Consider the following 13,799-nt stretch of genomic DNA (forward strand, 5'->3'; position numbering starts at 1 on the left):
GGGTCAAATAGGTCAGGACAGGAAGAGAGGAGATATCAGGGAGGTTGGTGGGAGAGAAGTTCTGTCAGTACAGGGATGAAAAGGGGAGAGTCAGGGGGAAGGGATGGTAAGTCTGTAATTGTCCTCTCCTCTCCTCCATCTCTTCCCCTTCATTTCTCAGTGCTTCCTCCACACCTTAACTCTCCCTCTCCTCACTCAAGCCCACCTCCCACTCTCCCATTCTCAATCTCAAATCTCTCTCCTTCTCACCAATTGATTAAGTCCTTTCTTCCTCACTCAAACCCACCCAGCCACAATGAAATGGACAGAAAACGAACTTGTACCTGCTCAGAGCATCCTTTACATCCTAAAGGGAAACGAGACAGAGAATATTTCTAGTTAGATTTCACAGTTTATGAGAACACATTATACATTATGATACTCTACTCACAGTTCTGCTCAATCATACAACAGCTACAAAATTTTGATGCCATTTCTATGATCAACATCCAAAAACCTATTTAAAAAACACCCAACCTCATTATGAAAACAAATGTATCAACCTACCATTTATCTCCTACATTGTAGAGAAATTGATACTTGGGCAACTTTTCAAGTCCTTCATGCCAATCAATCACACTTTTGGATGGGGCGCAGTACTGAAACCTCCTTAGTGGCTCTGATCAGTGATCTGCATGTAGACATTCTCAGGGGCCTGGTTTGGGCAGAAGTAGAGTTGTGATGTCTGGATGAAAAGGTATCAAAAGTGGAGTAAGTGACTTCTATCTACCAGAGGCTAGAGGGATATCAACTGTATAATTCTGCTAAATTTCAGCCTCTGGAATGGACTAACTACATCTTTAAAAAATGAGAAATGTTTATCAATTAAAAAAAAAAAGTAATTGACCCCAGAAATCACATACCCACACTTTTTAGGCTGTAGAACATGAAAAACATCAACGTTGTAAAAAAGTTGCATAGTCCCTCTCTACTGACCCTACAGTATACATAACTTTTGAAAATGAACATTTGTAGTCTTCATGTCTGTTATTTATGTAATCCCCTGTTAGTTTGGCATTAATAGAAGCAGGGGCAGACTGACAGTGGTCAGGACCCCCGGGCAGTAAGGGTCATCAAGGCACCCCCAGCCACTGCTCCCACTACCTCCCTCATGCACATCACAGCCCCTCCCCCCCACACTGCTGCAATTGCTGCCCCCTCCCACACACTACAGACCCTCACGCGTCACCTAGATCGGATTTTAGATAGAGCTGGGGAGGAGTCGGCTGTCTTGGTACATATGGGTACCAATGACATAGGAAAATGTGGGAGAGAGGTTCTGAAGCCAAATTTAGGCTCCTAGGAAGAAAGCTCAAATCCAGATCCTCTAGGGTAGCATTTTCTGAAATGCTACCCCTTCCACGTGCAGGGCCCAAAAGACAGGCAGAGCTCTGGAGTCTCAATGCGTGGATGAGATGATGGTGCAGGGAGGAGGGTTTTAGATTTGTTAGGAACTAGGTAACATTATGGGGAAGGGAGAGCCTGTTTCGAAAAGATGGGCTCCACCTTAACCAGGGTGGGACCAGGCTGCTGGCATTGGTGTTTAAAAAGGAGATAGAGCAGCTTTTAAACTAGAGACTAGGGGAAGGCCGACAGTCGCTCAAAAGCGCATGGTTCGGGATAAGGTATCTTTCAAAGATATCAACAAAATAGGGAAGATAGGGTATCCCGATAGTGAGGTTGCAAAAGAGACCATAGTAGATCAGGTGTCCTTAAATAAAAATCAGACAAAAGATTGCAATTTAATACAGTCAAGTACTGAGCATGATGTAAATAGGAACAACAAACATAGTTTGAAATGTCTATATGCGAATGCCAGAAGCCTAAGAAATAAGATGAGAGAGTTAGAATATATTGCACTACATGAAAAATTAGACATAATAGGAATCTCTGAGACCTGGTGGAAGGAGGATAACCAGTGGGACACTGTCATACCAGGGTACAAGTTATATCGTAGTGATAGGGTGGATCGAATTGGTGGAGGGGTAGCATTCTAGGTAAAGGAGGGCCTTGAATCATTTAGATTGAAAATTCTGCAGGAAACAAAACACATCTTGGAATCCCTGTGGATTGAAATTCCAATGTAAAGGGGAAAAGGATAGTGATAGGAGCGTACTATCGTCCGCCTGGACAGGATGAACAGATGGATGTAGAAATGTTATCGGAAATTAGGGACGCAAACAAACCGGGCAACACGATAATAAGGGGTGATTTCAAATACCCCAATATTGACTGGGTAAATGTAACATCAGGGAATGCTAGGGAGGTAAAATTCCTTGATGAAATCAAGGATTGCTTTATGGAGCAGCTGATATAGGAAGGACAAATTCTAGACTAGTCCTTAGATTTGATTTTAGCTTTGGAGCTAGAGGAGCGGCTGCGAGGGTCAAAAATTTACATCAGATGTGGATGCTGTTCAAAAATACCATCTTGGAAGCCCAGGCCAAATATATTCCGTGTATTAAAATAGGAGGGAGGAAGACCAAATGACAGCCGGCATGGTTAAAAAGTGTATAAATATGGTACAGCCAGGAGCCCCCACCGGAAGGGGTGGGAGAATTAAAACCTTAGTTCAGGCTATTAAACAATCTGGCTAAGTCAGAAATCTGATGGCCAGTATGATTAGGAGTTGCTGGAATAGCATGGCCTAGTTTTTAGCTCAGATTGAGGCTTAAATAGTCTAAATTGGGAAAGATTGGTCAAGGAATTTGAGAACAAAATGGAACCTGTAGTTACAAAATGGATTCTCTCATCTGTAAGATGGCTTCTTTTATCAAAATTAGAAGAGGCTTCTTTTACAGTGGGCAGTTGTGCAAGCAGCTCTGACGTAGGAAATTAGAAGCCTAGCCAGGTGCTGAGTGTGGGAAACAGGGAAGTACACTGAGGACAGGGAAGTTTGTGGTTATACTCAGTTGGGACCATCTGTTGTGGTCAGGCAAGTTTGGGGCAAACAACCTTTAACACTGAAGTCAATGGAAAGCCATTGGTTTGAATGCAGCCAGGAAAGTATAAGAGGGGCAGCAAAATTGGGCGGGGTTGGAGAAGTCCCAGATGCTATCCAGAGATGCTGTCAGTCAGATCTCCAGTCTTATTGATGTTCCTGATTGCTTTGTACTTGCATGGCTAAGAAATAAATCTTCTATCTCTGCAAAACATATATTCTCCTTTCCTTATTTGATTTACTAACTTCTGAGGTGAATATAGGTAACTGGGAACACTTATACCTTTCTATACATCCACGGAGCCAGATCATTAGGGACAGCCTTCCCGGGGAGGTTCACTCTAGTGTGTGGGCAACAAACCTACATACTAGAGGGGACCTTTGGGGGACTAGACCACCCACATAAAAACAAAAGTGAGGTGAAAAAAGCTACTAGAACTAAAAGAAAATCCTTCAGAAAATGGAAGAAAGAACTGACTGAAAAGAAACAGCATAAGGAATGTCAAGTCAAATGCAAAGCGCTGATAAAGAAGGCAAAGAAGGACTTCGAAAAAAAGATTGTGTTGGAGGCAAAAACACATAGTAAAAAATTTTAGGTATAATAAAATCAAGAAGCCGGCAAAAGAATTGGTTGGAACGCTAGATGATCGAGGGGTAAAAGGGGCACTCAGGGAAGACAAAGCCATAGCGGAGAGATTAAATGAATTCTTTGCTTTGGTCTTCACCGAGGAAGATTTGGGAAAGATACTGGTGCCAGAAATGGTATTCTAAGCTGACAAGTCAGAGAAACTGAATGAAGTCTCTATAAACCTGGAAGATGTAATGAGACAATTTGACAAATTGAAGAGTAGGAAATCACCTGGACTGGATGGTATTCATCCCAGAGTACTGATAGAATTGAAAAATGAACTGACGGAACTATTGTTAGTAATATGTAATTTATCTTTAAAATCAAGCGTGGTACTGGAAGATTGGAGGGTAGCCAATGTAACACTGATATTTAAAAAAGGTTCCAGAGGGGATCCGGGAAATCATGAAAGTCTCCAGAAGAAATTGGAAAGTCATGGGATAGGTGGTGGTGTCCTATTGTGGATTAAAAAAAGGATAGAAAACAGAGTAGGAACTTCCGGTGGAGCCGAGGGACAAGATGGCCGCCGGGAGGTGAGCTCCACCGAACCCCGATCGAGGCCCCCGATTCCGCGGGCGTGGGACTCTCCCCGACGGTAAGGATCGCTGGCGGAGGCTGGCGGGAGCATCGGGGCACAGGTAACGCCACCCAAAATGCCTGGGAACAGCGGGGAGAGTCGGGAGCGTGACTGGCATGCTGCATGATTCAAGATGGCGGCCGGAAATGTGCGGCGCTACCCCGCAGGATGCGAAATACGAGACGGGAGACGGCAGTGAGAAGAGCAGAGTGCCCCGAAGGAGTCCCAGACGCTGTGAGTAGGGAAGCGTTGAGATCGGAGCGGTGGAGGCTGGGGTGTGCAGAGGAATCCAGCAGTGAGCAGTAGAGGTGGAGATCAGAGCTTGGGGAGGAGAAGGAGAGGAGGTGCGAACGCCCCCCCCCCCCCTGCAGAGCACAGTAGGGGACTAGAAGAAGCACCAGGCAAATTCAGGGCACTGGGGGATAAAGTGAAAAGCAGGGCACAGGAACTCAGTCGGTAAAGCAGCAGAGGCCCTGGCCCCCCCCCCGGACGGAGTGGAAATCGGGCTACTGCTACAAGAGCCAAAGATTAAGAAGACCTCTGGGTAATCAGATCCCATACTAACAAGGTCTGGAAGGCTGGAGCGGACGGTGGAAGAGAGTGCAAAGAGCTCCCGGAACTATCCTTGAAGTTTCACCTACACCCAGAGGGGACAGTGCCCCAGGCGACATATAAAGAGGACATAAATCAGCACACCGTATAAACAGGGGGGACAGTGCAAGAGCACGGGCACCCAGAGCCAAGAGACTTTTCAGCACATTAAGCTCCGACAAAAGGGGATAAAGGATGCCACCGAAAAAGAGTCTAGAAAAATTCTGATACGCTGCAGACCAGGGGGGAAAGGCGAAACTGGAGGCAGCAGGAAACACTCAGGGAGGGGACAAAATGGTCACGATCCCCTCGGACTTAGAAGATGACACCCTCAGAGAGCAGGGGGAGAATAATGAAGAAATCACCAAAGCAGATGTGGTGGGCTGGTTTAAGGAGCTGAAGTCAGAGCTGGAAGGGGTCTGAAAGGATATCCAAGGTACACTCAGAGAGATCCGGACGGAGATCAGAGACCTGGGGACTCGGGTGGAAGAAGTAGAGGAGAAGATGGAAACAGTGCAGGCTGCGGTTCGGAGTGAAAAAATAGAGACACATAAGACAGTGATAGAGATCCAGCAATTAAAAGATCAGGTGGAGGATTTGGAAAATCGATCCCGCCGCAACAACCTCCGGTTTAAGGGTGTCCCCGATCTGGACATTTTTAGTAACTGTGAGGCGGTGATACAAGAACTGTGTGAATATATTCTAAATCCCGAGGGCGCAGCTGGGCAAAGAAACATAAGCTTGCAAAGAGTACACCGCAGTGCGGGCCCTCAGAGGGAATCCACTCCGAGAGACATCATAGCCTGTTTTTTGGACTTTCCTATTAAAGAACAGATTTTGGCAAAGGCGAGGCAGCAAAAGGTGATACATTGGAAAGGTTATAAGATTGGAATATACCAGGACTTGGCGGGAGCCACGTTGCAAAAGCGAAAAGCAATGGGAGAAGTAACCAGCCACATGAGAGCTAAAGAGATTAGATACAGATGGCTCTTCCCATTTGCGATTTGGCTCACGGTTGAAGGAAAGTCACGGAAGGTGAAGACACCTACAGAAGCCTGGGAGGCGTTGAAGAAGCTGGGATGTGAGGGACTCCCAACCCAAGAGAAGCAACAACCGGAGAATGTGGAGCCAAGAGCGGACTCGGCGTGGCAGATGGCGACCACTAGAGGGAAGAGGAACGAGAAAAGCGCCTCCTAATGACCTACCAGCCAGAGAGCTGGGACAAGTTGGACGTTTATGTTAAGAACTATGTTTATAGTTGACGGGTGGTGGTGAGTTGGTTTAAGGAGGGGGAGGCTCTGTGTGAGGGGGAGGGGAGATGTCTATCTAATATTCTAAAAGGGGGGGAACGGGGGAGGGAAGGGGGGCAGAGGTCTGGGGATTTGGGGGCCCGGGGGGGTAAGTGTGGAGTGTCCTTTCTAATCGATGGACTAAGCAGTGTCTGGAGCAAGGAAAGGGAAGGGAGGGGGAGCGGAGAGAGGGGGAGGGGGAGGACTTGAGGGTGGGTTCCTAGAATGTGAATGGCCTTAACAACCCCGGGAAGAGAGCAAGGGTAATAAAAGAGATCAACAGGGTGGGATGTGACGTGCTATTCTTGCAAGAGACCCATTTGAGACCCAGATACGGGTACTTGCTACATACTAGAGTGTATAATGAGGTGGTTGCACACCAGGGGGCAGGAGGGAGGAAGGTTGGGGGTGTGGCTATACTGATTCGACAGAACTGTGGAATGACCATAACGAAGGAATTCAAGGACACTACGGGGAGATGATTGGCCATACGGGGACTGATACAAGGGAAGGAGGTGACGCTGATTAACATCTATGCCCCAAATACAGGACAGGGGGAATTTTTCCACACATTAGGGGAAGAGATCCAAGGGTTTCTAGGGGGCAGATAATAGTGGGAGGGGATTTCAATATAGCACCAGATGCACGACTAGACCACTCGGGAGGAGGAGGGTACCAGTCAGGGCCGGGGAGAAAGGCGCTTCGAAAACTTTTGAACCACATGGAGCTGGTGGACAGCTGGAGGATGGTTAGGGGGACACAAAGGGGTTACACGTTCTACTCCCATGCGGCGAAATCCTACACCAGGATTGACGGGTTGTGGGTACATCGCAATTTGGTACCAATGATAGCGGAGACTGAAATAGAACCGATTCATATATCGGACCATGCTATGGTATGGATCAGATTGCAGGGATGGGGTGGTAGGAAAAGGAACACTAGGTGGAAACTTAATGAGTCCCTCCTAGAAGAGGAACCAGTGAGGGAAGAGGTGCAGGCCAGTATACAGGAATATTGGAGATTAAACGATACTGGGGAGGTAGGGGATGGGACTTTGTGGGACGCAATGAAGGCAGTGGTACGGGGCATATTGATTAAATGGGGAGACAGGAAAAAATGAGAGAGGGGACAGAGGATGATGGTTTTGCGGCAACGTTTAAGCAAACTTGAAAGAACCCACCAGAAAATCGGGGGAACTGGAACAGGGGCAGATGGTAGAGGTGGAATATATGAGAACGAGACTCCAGCAACAGTTCTTTGAATTAGCTAATAAATCCAGCGCCATGTTAGCCAGAAGTCTGAGAGCGAAACAGGTAAAGACACAGAGTTTAATTAATGAGGGGCACAATCAGGGGGTACTAAGGGTGGAGGGAAAGGTATAGAGGAATCCGAGGTGTCTAAAGGGAAGATAATGTGGATGTACTTAGACGTATGATGATAATCTGCCTGTCGGGATAACGTTAAGCGATACAGATAAGAAGAACTGTGAATGTTATGGACTGCTGGTTATAATTGTACACAAACGGACAAAGTAGTTCGAAGAGGTTGATCGGTTGATACAGTAGAGAGTCCGACTCAAGAATTGTTGTTTATTCCAGGTTGAATGGTTACGAATGTACAAGTATATAACAAAATGCAATAAAAACATTTTAAAGTAAAAAAAAAGAAAACATAGAGTAGGGTTAAATAGTCAGTATTCTCAATGGAGGAGAGTAGATAGTGGGGTTCCTCAGGGGTCTGTGCTGGGACCGCTGCTTTTTAACATATTTATAAATGACCTAGAGATGGGAGTAACTAGTGAGGTAATTAAATTTGCTGATGACACAAAGTTATTCAAAGTCGTTAAATCGCGGGAGGATTGTGAAAAATTACAAGAGGACCTTATGAGACTGGGAGACTGGGCGTCTAAATGGCAGATGACGTTTAATGTGAGCAAGTGCAAAGTGATGCATGTGGGAAACAGGAACCCGAATTATAGCTATGTCATGCAAGGTTCCATGTTAAGAGTCACAGACCAAGAAAGGGATCTAGGTGTCATCGTTGATGATACGTTGAAACCTTCTGCTCAGTGTGCTGCGGTGGCTAAGAAGGCAAATAGAATGTTAGGTATTATTAGGAAAGGAATGGAAAACAAAAGTGAGGATTTTATAATGCCTTTGTATCGCTCCATAGTGCGACCACACCTCGAATATTGTGTTCAATTCTGGCCACCGCATCTCAAAAAAGAGTGGAATTAGAAAAGGTACAGAGAAGGGCAACGAAAATGATAAAGGGGATGGGACGATATAAGGAAGGGCTTTTTAGCTTGCAGAAAAGACGGCAGAGGGGAGATATGATAGAGGTCTAGAAAATAGAGTGGAACGGGTAGACGTGAATCTTTTGTTTACTTTTCCAAAAACACTAGGACTCAACATGTAATTAAACTCTGGAATTCATTGCCAGAGAATGTGGTAAAGGTGGGAAAAATCCACTGCTTATTTCTGGGATAAGCAGCATAAAATGTATTGAACTTTTTCAGGATCTTGCCAGGTATTTGTGACCTGGATTGGCCACTGTTGGAAATAGGATGATGGGCTTGATGGACCTTTGGTCTGTCCCAGTGTCCCAGGGAGGTCAGGACCTATACATCGGGTCTGGACCTATACAAGTGAGAGGAGCACAGTCTTTGGGAATCTTTTTCTCGGGAATAGACATGGACAGGAGCGTTGTAGAAAGTGTATATAGTCCTGCTGAAGAGCATCTGTAAATAAGTGTGAGTGTGAGTGTGAGAATATACTGCGGGTGTATTTGGTGCATGGGAAAGATTTGCCATCAGGATAATTTATTTATTTGTGACATTATCTCAAACAACTTTGAGTTCAATGAGTTTGAGTTCATTATTGCTGATTGGTTTGATGAATGCTAGGTCAGTTAGGAATAAACTTGCAGTAATTTGGGATATGATTGAGGGAACGAATTTTGATGTCTTTTATATCACAGAATTGTGGCTGCTGAATACTGATAAAGTTCTGGAGAATCAATGTTTCCTGGTAGGTTATCGGTGGGAGTGGGCACGTAGGAGATATAAGAGGGGGTGGAGTTTTGATTATTTTTAGAAAAATTTTAAACTTGAAATTATGTTGTTCAGAGGTGATGGAATTTGGTGAATTACTGGTACTGTCGGGAGCAAATGTGAATTTTTGCTTAATTTATAGTCCCTCAGGGGTGATAAGATCTGATTGTTCTTGTTTTTATAGAATTTTGTGCACTTGGTCTATTAAGTTGGAAAGACTTTGTATTTTAGGTGATTTTAATATAGTGATTTAGATGTCAGGGGAAGTAATGCAGAGGAAGGATCCCATGTTGTTACAGACTTTGGAGGCCATATCTTTTGGACAAAATGTACGTGATACAACCCATCCTGCAGGTCATGTGTTTGATCTGGTATTTTTACGGGATCAAGATATCCAGTAATTACACCTGCGGGATGGTCAGATCATGCTTTGATTTTTTTTTGCTATAAGTCTTGATAGTAGTCAGGTGCAAAATAAGGGCTGTTCTAGTAAAGGTTTGGCGCACAGCAATTTTAAATTAAATGAGCTGAGGAAGGTATGGTTAACTATCAGGCTTATTTTTGAAAGAGAAGGACGCCCATCTTTTGACACAAATCGCAAGATGGCCATCCTTCTCACAGGGTTGCTCAAATCGGCATAATCGAAAACCGATTTTGGGCCTCCTCAACTGCTTTCCGTCGCGGGAACAACCAAAGTTTACGGGGGCGTGTTGGAGATGTAGCGAAGGCGGGACTGGGGCGTGCCTAACACATGGGCGTCCTCGACCGATAATGGAAAAAAGAAGGGCGTCCCTGACGAACACTTGGATGACTTTAGCTGGTCCTTTTTTTGTTACGACCAAGCCACAAAAATGTGCCCTAAATGACCAGATGACCACCGGAGGGAATCGGGGATGACCTCCCCTTACTCCCCCAGTGGTCACTAACCCCCTCCCACCCTCAAAAAAGTTTTTTTTTAATATTTTTTGCCAGCCTCAAATGTCATACCCAGCTCCAAGACAGCAGTATGCAGGTCCCTGGAGCAGTTTTAGTGGGTGCAGTGCACTTCAGGCAGGCGGACCCAGGCCCATCCCCCCCATATCTGTTACACTTGTGGTGGTAAATGTGAGCCCTTCAAAACCTACCAGAAACCCACTGTACCCACATCTAGGTGCCCCCTTCACCCATAAGGGCTATGGTAGTGTTGTACAGTTGTGGGGAGTGGGTTTTGGGGGGCTCAGCACACAAGGTAAGGGAGCTATGTTCCTGGAAGCTTTTTTTGAAGTCCACTGCAATGCCCCCTAGGTTGCCCGGTTGGTGTACTAGCATGTCAGGGGGGGCCAGTGCACTACAAATGCTGGCTCCTCACACGACCAAATGGCTTGGATTTGGTCATTTCTGAGATGGACAACTCGATTTCCATTATCAACGAAAATCGGGGACGACCATCTCTAAGGTCGATCTAAATTTCGCGATGTGGGCGTCCCCGACCGTATTATCAAAACGAAAGATGGACGCCCATCTTGTTTTGATAATATGGGTTTCCCCGCCCCTTCACCGGGATGTCCTGCAAGGACATCCTCAGGAAACCTTGGGCGCCCCTTTCGATTATACCCCTCTATGTTGACTTTCAATAAGGAAGATTCTTTGGACCAATTGGTGGATGACTGGTATTCTTCCTTAAGGTTAGCATTAGATATAGTAGTGCCAATGAAGGAAGTTTGTTTCAAGGAAGATTATAGGTCAAGACCTTGGAAGAGCCCTGCAGTGCAGTAGGTGTGGAGGAATTTGCATCAAAGTGAACGATTATGGCAAAAAACTAAGGATAATGATGATGTTGAGAGTTACAAGCTACGCTTGTTGGAATATCTGTCTTTATTTGAGGATGAGAACAATGAGTTTTATGGACTGAAAATTCAAAATGCTTTGAATAGACCAACGGAATTATTTAGTACTGTGAGACAGTTGGTGCATGGCTCTGTTCAGGGGGGGTCCTGCTCTTGTGGACTTTGCTGCTTATCTATTGCAGAAGGTGGATAATTTAGAAAAATCATTGGTAGACACTGGGAGTATAGGTATGATTGATGTTGAGAGAATTAGTGATGTTTGGACTGACTTTGATTTGCCAACAGAACGAGAGGTAGCTAAAGTTGTATCCTCTTTAAAACCTACAAAATCTTTGATTGATCCATGTTCAGCTGCAGTTATCTTGGGGGTTGGCATCAGCGGTAGCCCCAACACTGTCCTTGATTGTGGAGAAATCATTATCTTCTGGGGTGGTACCAGGGAAATGTAAGCTTTCTACAGTTAAACCACTATTAAAGGGTGATCATTTAGATGCATCTGAATTAAGTAACTATAGACCGATCACTGTGGTTCCCATAATATTAAAGGTAATTGAAAAACTTGTTTTTCGACAATTGAAGTAATGTATACAGTTGACTCAGTGTTTGGATGATTATCAATATGGTTTTAGGGAAGGCCATAATGTTGAAACTTTATTATTGTCCTCCTTAAATGTATTAACACAAGGGATTGATGAAGGTGATACATTTTGTCTTGTCTCTTAGGATGTGTCTTCTGCTTTTGATACAGTTGATAATGATCTTTTGTTATCGAAACATAAAGGAATAGGGATTGGAGGAACGGTGTGGAACTGTTTTTTTTCCTTTTTGAAGGGTCGTCACATGCAAGTAATTAGCAAGGGAGAGGTATCTACAATGAAGCCAGTTATTAAGGGAGTGCCACAAGGCTCTGCACTTTCTGCCTTATTATTTAACATGGCTTCATTGGGTAAAGTTTTCAGGAATTTGAAGGTAGAGTACAGGTTTCATGCTGATGATGTACACTTCTTTTTTCCAGTTCTAGGAGGAAAGATAGGATTGATTGAACGCAGGGCCGTGCAAACCCGGTATGTGGGGTAAGCACCGCAGGAGGGCGCCTGCCTTCAAGGGCGCCGTGCCGGCCGCAGCGCTGCCGGTCGAGTGTTGATTCTAAAAAAAAAAACCTTACTAGCGCCGTACCGCGTTGGCGCATCGGCGCCTATGGGCATGCGCTGCTGCCTTCCTGCGCATAGCGCTCGGCTCTGACTTCAGCACCGCCCAGCTCTTCCACGCCGTCGAGTAGTTATTTGGACCGCAGGAGGACCGGGTGTTGCCGTGGGTCTGGAAGTTCATTTACTGAGGGCTACTGCGTTCACACGGCTACATTCAAATCCTTTTACTGTAACAGCTTTTATAAGCACTCTTAAGGGCAGAGCAAGTCCGGATGTTAATAAAGACCAGGGTAAGTAAGATCCGATGGTGGAATAGAAAGGACAACAAAAAAAAAAGAATGACCTGCAGAGAACTGCTGCAGGTGGTCACACTCTGTGGCTGAGCCCAGGGATATATCCTCGGTAGTGTGGCACTTTCCTGCAGTTGGGGGGAAGAGGGGGTGGTGGTTGGGAGGCGAGGATAGGGGAGGGCAGACTTATACGGTCTGTACCAGAGCCGGTGATGGGAGGCGGGACTGGTGGTTTGGAGGCGGGAAATACTGCTGGGCAGACTTATACGGTCTGTGCCCTGAAAAGGACAGGTACAAATTCAAGGTAAGGTATACACATATGAGTTTGTCATGGGCAGACTGGATGGAGCATGCAGGTCTTTTTCTGCCGTCATCTACTATGTTACTATGTATTTTAATACAGCCTTGCTCAGTTTGATACCGAACGCTGATTCCTTGTGTCAGGTGTGAAAAGTGCAGCTTATGTAGTTAAAAGCAAACTGCCAGAGCCATTACAGCCTAAAGTGTAACACTGATTTCCATTTGAAATCAGACCTATATGCAGAATCCCAGAAGGAAGGCTTATAATCTATCTAGCAGCACGGTCGTTACTTTCCTTGAGAAGCTTGGTCTTTGTTTCCTGCTGTTTCCTGCACACTCTGAATCAGTATTAAGGCCTCCTGCGATCCTTTTGAAATATTTACAGGCTACCACTCCTGTTTCCCAAAGCTGGCAAAGAGTTGCCTCTGAAGGCTGTGTGGAACCCTCAGGCACACAGAATAATTTTCCTCACCATTTCTGGGGGATTTCAGGCTTCCAAGGCAGCCATCAATCATCAGGCCAGACATTTATTTGTATTGACTTATTAGTCACATATCCGAAAATATGTTGCATGCAGGGTACATCTTGTGCTCCCTCTGCCTGCTGTTCTTCAACTTATCATTCACCTTTTATGGTAATGGGCAGGGCTGTGCCTAGGGTCTCTGGCGCCCCCCCTGCAGACTATCAGTTGGCGGCGGCATTGGCGGCGGCGGCGCCCCCCCCCCCCCCCCCCCCCCCCCCCCCCGTGAAAATGATCACTCACCACTTGCCACACTGACAGGAATTGTCAGCAATATTCTTAGAAACAAATTGCTATACATTGCAAAATAAGATAGCAGATGTAAATTCTCAAAGTGGACATATTCCAAACACTAAAATGAAAATAAAATGATTTTTTTTCTACATTTGTTGTCTGGTGACTTTCTTTTTCTGATCATGCTGGCCCAGTATCTGATTCTGCTGCTATCTGTCCTCTTAACTCCGTTTCCGGGGCTTCCTTTCCATTTATTTCTTTCCTTTCCTCCTTTCCTATTCATTTCTGGTCCTCAGCTTCTGCCTATTTTCTTCATCCATGTGCAGTTTTTCTCCTCTCTTCCTTTTCCCTCATTTCATCTCCT

General features: G+C 45.4%; 2 protein-coding genes across 6 annotated transcripts in view; one reads left to right on the forward strand and one right to left on the reverse strand.

Moving 5' to 3' along the window:
• Nucleotides 1-13,799, forward strand: part of LOC115468205 (E3 ubiquitin-protein ligase TRIM39-like) — a 1,720,076-nt gene that overhangs the window by 1,197,786 nt on the left and 508,491 nt on the right. The gene's annotated exons all lie outside the window — the stretch shown is intronic.
• The window catches only part of LOC115468285 (E3 ubiquitin-protein ligase TRIM39-like), a 179,342-nt gene that overhangs the window by 158,364 nt on the left and 7,179 nt on the right, over nucleotides 1-13,799 (reverse strand). For 4 of the 5 annotated variants that reach the window (XM_030199892.1, XM_030199891.1, XM_030199890.1 and 1 more), the window contains exon 4: nucleotides 324-346. The exons of the other annotated variant lie outside the window; for it this stretch is intronic. In XM_030199892.1, coding sequence (XP_030055752.1) covers nucleotides 324-346 — 23 coding nt within the window. The remainder of the gene's footprint in view (nucleotides 1-323; nucleotides 347-13,799) is intronic. 5 annotated transcript variants of the gene reach the window in all.

Source organism: Microcaecilia unicolor, chromosome 4 (assembly GCF_901765095.1).
Source record: "Microcaecilia unicolor chromosome 4, aMicUni1.1, whole genome shotgun sequence".
Classification (NCBI taxonomy): Eukaryota; Metazoa; Chordata; class Amphibia; order Gymnophiona; family Siphonopidae; genus Microcaecilia; species Microcaecilia unicolor.